The 3,970-nt window shown below is 34.3% G+C and overlaps 1 protein-coding gene across 1 annotated transcript; it reads right to left on the bottom strand.

Moving 5' to 3' along the window:
- Positions 1–675: 675 nt before the first annotated feature.
- On the bottom strand, positions 676–1,122 carry LOC129250100 (52 kDa repressor of the inhibitor of the protein kinase-like). The gene is made up of 2 exons (XM_054889741.1): positions 1,032–1,122; positions 676–927 (listed from the first exon to the last, which is right to left on the bottom strand). The coding sequence occupies exons 1-2, from the start codon at positions 1,086–1,088 to the stop codon at positions 676–678; spliced, it is 309 nt and encodes a 102-aa protein (XP_054745716.1). The 5' UTR covers positions 1,089–1,122.
- Between the last annotated feature and the right edge of the window lie 2,848 nt (positions 1,123–3,970).

Raw genomic sequence — 3,970 nt, 5'->3', positions numbered from 1 at the left:
TGACTACATCGTCCCGATGGAATTTTGCCACACTCTTTCCATCTAAAAAAGAATGGAATAAGGGATTCTCTCTAAACAACTTCGATACCACTGTCTATACAGATGGCAGTAAAATGGAGGGGGGGGGGGGGGGGGGGGGTTCGATCTTTCGAAAATTTAATGTAATTCGCTTGAAACTTGTTATTGGATCTGCCATTTTGAATTTTAAAAAACTAGCATCAGATTTGTAATCATCGACACCAATGTCGAATATACATAGTTTTCTAAGAATCTGTTGCGCCATTAAAGAGGGCGTTAAGAAAATGAATTTGCATGTCTAAAAGTCTTAAATTCAAAATAGTATAACTTTTTTTTCATTCATCCTAGAAGTCTTTTAAAAAATGGATTTTAAAGCTACAGAGTATTCCTTTGCGATTCCGTTGTGGAAAAAAAAAAAAAAATTACCTTACTCAAAAAAAATTCATAAAGATGTCCAAAATCGGCATTTCTTGACTATTTAACCACAAATTGCCAAAAGTCCTGACGTGCTGGAGCATTTTCAAGATCAGATTCGTTTTTAACACAAAAAAACCTTCAAGAAGCACCATAGCCATTTGAGAAACTGTACCTCGCAGGACTGTGTTATTAAATATCTTTTTGACAAATCGATAGATGATGAACAATATACAAGAGGTTTTAAACACTTTTAAATTTTCGAGGCTTCTCAAAAAACTTTCTGAGAATTTCCTCATCAGTTAAATCAATGCGATGATGGATGTTCAAAGATGCAAGACCGTTGAGACGCTCCTGTCCCATTGTGTTTCTCAGATAATCCTTTATCCTTCTTAAGGTCGAAAACGATCGTTCTGGAGTTGCTGTTGTCACAGGTAACACTGCCAAAATTCGCAACATTTTGTTGACGTTTTTGAAAGTTTCATTATTCATGATCTGAAAAAATTGCTTCTGCTTAAATTCTCAATAGAAATATTTATTTACCTTATTCTGTTCAAATCCACAGTTAAATTGCTTTTTCTATATTAGGAGTTACTTACTGATAATGCATCAAGTGAATTTTCGATGTTCTGATTGCGGATTCGTTGTCTCCACATTTTGACTTCTGAAATGAAATTACTCTCGGAACAATCCAATACTTGTTCGTAAAATAGGTAAAGATCGGCGCATTTTTTTTCATCAAATTCTTTTTTGAGAAACAGCTGTCCGAAACTTTGAAAGACTGTTTTGTGTTTTTGAAACCGACTCTGGAGATGACAAATGTACGTATCGAGAAATGGAATGTAGAATGCGATTTTGTAGTATTCTTCAACTGTTTGCGTTTCAATGTTGCAACGGTATTTTTGTCCTGGGCATCGACGAGGCGTTTTCATTTCAATTTCGTATTTAGAACAAATTTCAGAAACTTTTTCATAAACAATGTGGAAGCATGAATCTACGTTTTCCCGCTTTTCCTTGAAATCATTCAAAGCATCATCAGCCAATTTTGTTGCTTCTCCTAGATCTTGATTCTTCAACTGCAATTCTCGACTTAATGGTAGAACGAGGGAATTAATTGATTCCATTATTTGGCAGGACATTTGAAATTCGACTGTGAAAATTGCGGTCAAAAGTTGAGATGCTGTTTTTATTTCTTCTAACGCTTCAATAACAGCCGGTTGAAGTTCGACGTACGTTGATACAGCTTCATGAGATTGAGCCCATCTTGTAGGACAGATAGACTTAAATTTTTTTCTACTTTTTTCACTTTTATTCGTCATTTTGGCAATTTCGTTCTTCAAGATGCTTTGTCTCTTGGGCCAGTGAAAAAATGCTTCAATTGATCGCAAACTGCATTAATTGTTAAACTGAAGCTATGTGCAGCGCAATGCACATAAATTGCAAGAGGGAAAAATGATTTCAAATAAGCCTGTGTTCCGTGAAATTCGCCACTCATTGCTGGAGCTCCGTCATATCCTTGGCCATACATAAAAGAGCAATCCACGCCGATGTCGATCAGGTAATCCTTGATAGAATTCGCTAAAGCTTGTCCAGAAACGTCAGTTGCAGGAACGAATCCAAGAAAATCCTCGCAGATATTATGTTCAGAATCTAAGTATCGTACGCAAATAGAAAATTGCTCTATGCTAAAAATGTCAGTCGATTCATCAGCCAAAACTGAAAATCCTTTTGATTGATTTATCTTATCAACGATTTTTCTTCTGATTACTTCATGGCAAGTTTCAATAATTTCATTTTGAATGGTTTTGCTGAGATATGTTGCATTTTTTGGAGTGGACAGAAGGTTTTTCTTGAGTAATTCGTCACCTTCAGCTCGATATCGTTCGTTCAAATATTGTCCTGTAGTTTTGTTATTCGTGTCAGATTCGTCGCCGTACAAACATCCGTCGTCTCTATGGCCACGAAGTGCAATTCCTTGACGTCCACACAAAATTACAGCGCTAACTATGGGTTTCAGTCTCTCATGATTTTCTTCTTTCGTTTTTTCAAGTTGCTTGTCAAGTCGTTCATCGATAGATTTACTTTTACCGAGCTGAATATCACGTAAATTTTCAATACCGACAACGGTTTTTTTATGGTAATGGGTTTTCGTGGTTTCGAAAAGTTTCTTTTGCGTGTTTCCAAGTATTAAACGGCTTTTTGATGAGTTTCCCTAGACTTACATTACCTATTCCACCGGTTTTTATGCCAAAAGCTATGCAATACTTACAGTATGCACCGTTTTCTTTGGCAGAATATGCCAACCAATAAAATTCCTCAAGCCATTTTCTTTGAAACGATAAATTTTTTGTGGTTGATTTCGGAAACGAAAAATTAGCTGGTGGTACCCACGAATCATTGACGATGTTTAGAATTTCATTTGCATTTTTTTTACTCGAGAGTTTCGTTGTGGCTGAAGCTATGTCGTTTTTGAACGAGGGTGGAATTTCGTTTTGTATTGACGTATTTTTTTCGGCTGATTGTTTTACAGATTGTTCTACAGATTGTTCTAAAGTTTGTTCTACTGTATTTTCCTCAAGGTTCGACTTCTCTGTGTTTTCAATCTAAAACAATAAGTAAGAAATCCAGAATTTGTAGTTTATTTTTACTTTCATTCATATTGTAAATTATATTGTGAATTTTGAAACTAAAAATGATATTTCGTAGAGGTAAAGAACGTAAAAAGCCAACTACGTAGAGTGATACATTTCCTTAATCAAGCTCTGCATGTTGAGTTATAATAAAAATATGCACGAGTTAAAAAGATATGGAGTGAAAACACTTGTATACACAGAATGATTGTTTACAGTAAAATATCTTGTACAAAAAACGTTAACTTTTTACTTACAGTGGGTGCTCAAATTATTAGAATCATACTGTAGAGGAACAAATTGCCGAGTTTAATGACGTGTAGTTTGCAAAAATGTTAGGAAATGCTATTTTTTTGTATAATGTGAAACATTGTAGCAATCATTGCAGCTTTTTGGAAGAGCAAAAAATTCAGGTTCTTAATTGGCCAGGAAACTCACCAGACCTCAATCCAATTGAGAACCTTTAAGAGTCAACAAAGACAGAAATATCGAAAGATAATATTACAAATAAAGAACAACTGAGCGAAAGACTGCAAAATATTTGGAAAAATGACGACCAAATAAAAACAAACTGCTTAAAATGCGTTGAAAGCATAACCAAAAGGATTCCGGGTTTTAATTGCTGCACGAGGTGCTCACGCAAAATATTGATTTTTTGATTTTTTTTTTATATTTTTTTAATAAAAGACTGGTTTGAATATTGTTTTTGTCGTATTATATATTAGAAATTTAATAAACAACATATTAAAAATAGACTATTCTTTGATTATTATCAGTTAAATGGCTGAAACTTGAATTTTTCATAGTGATTCTATTAATTTGAGCACCAACTGTACACTGACTGTTCTTGGATACAAATTTTTAACTTTACCTGTTTTTCCTTCTTATTTATTTTTGGTTCTGATTCT

This window comes from Anastrepha obliqua, chromosome 6 (genome assembly GCF_027943255.1).
Source record: "Anastrepha obliqua isolate idAnaObli1 chromosome 6, idAnaObli1_1.0, whole genome shotgun sequence".
Lineage (NCBI taxonomy): Eukaryota > Metazoa > Arthropoda > Insecta > Diptera > Tephritidae > Anastrepha > Anastrepha obliqua.
This window is presented reverse-complemented; position numbering and strand designations above follow the sequence as displayed.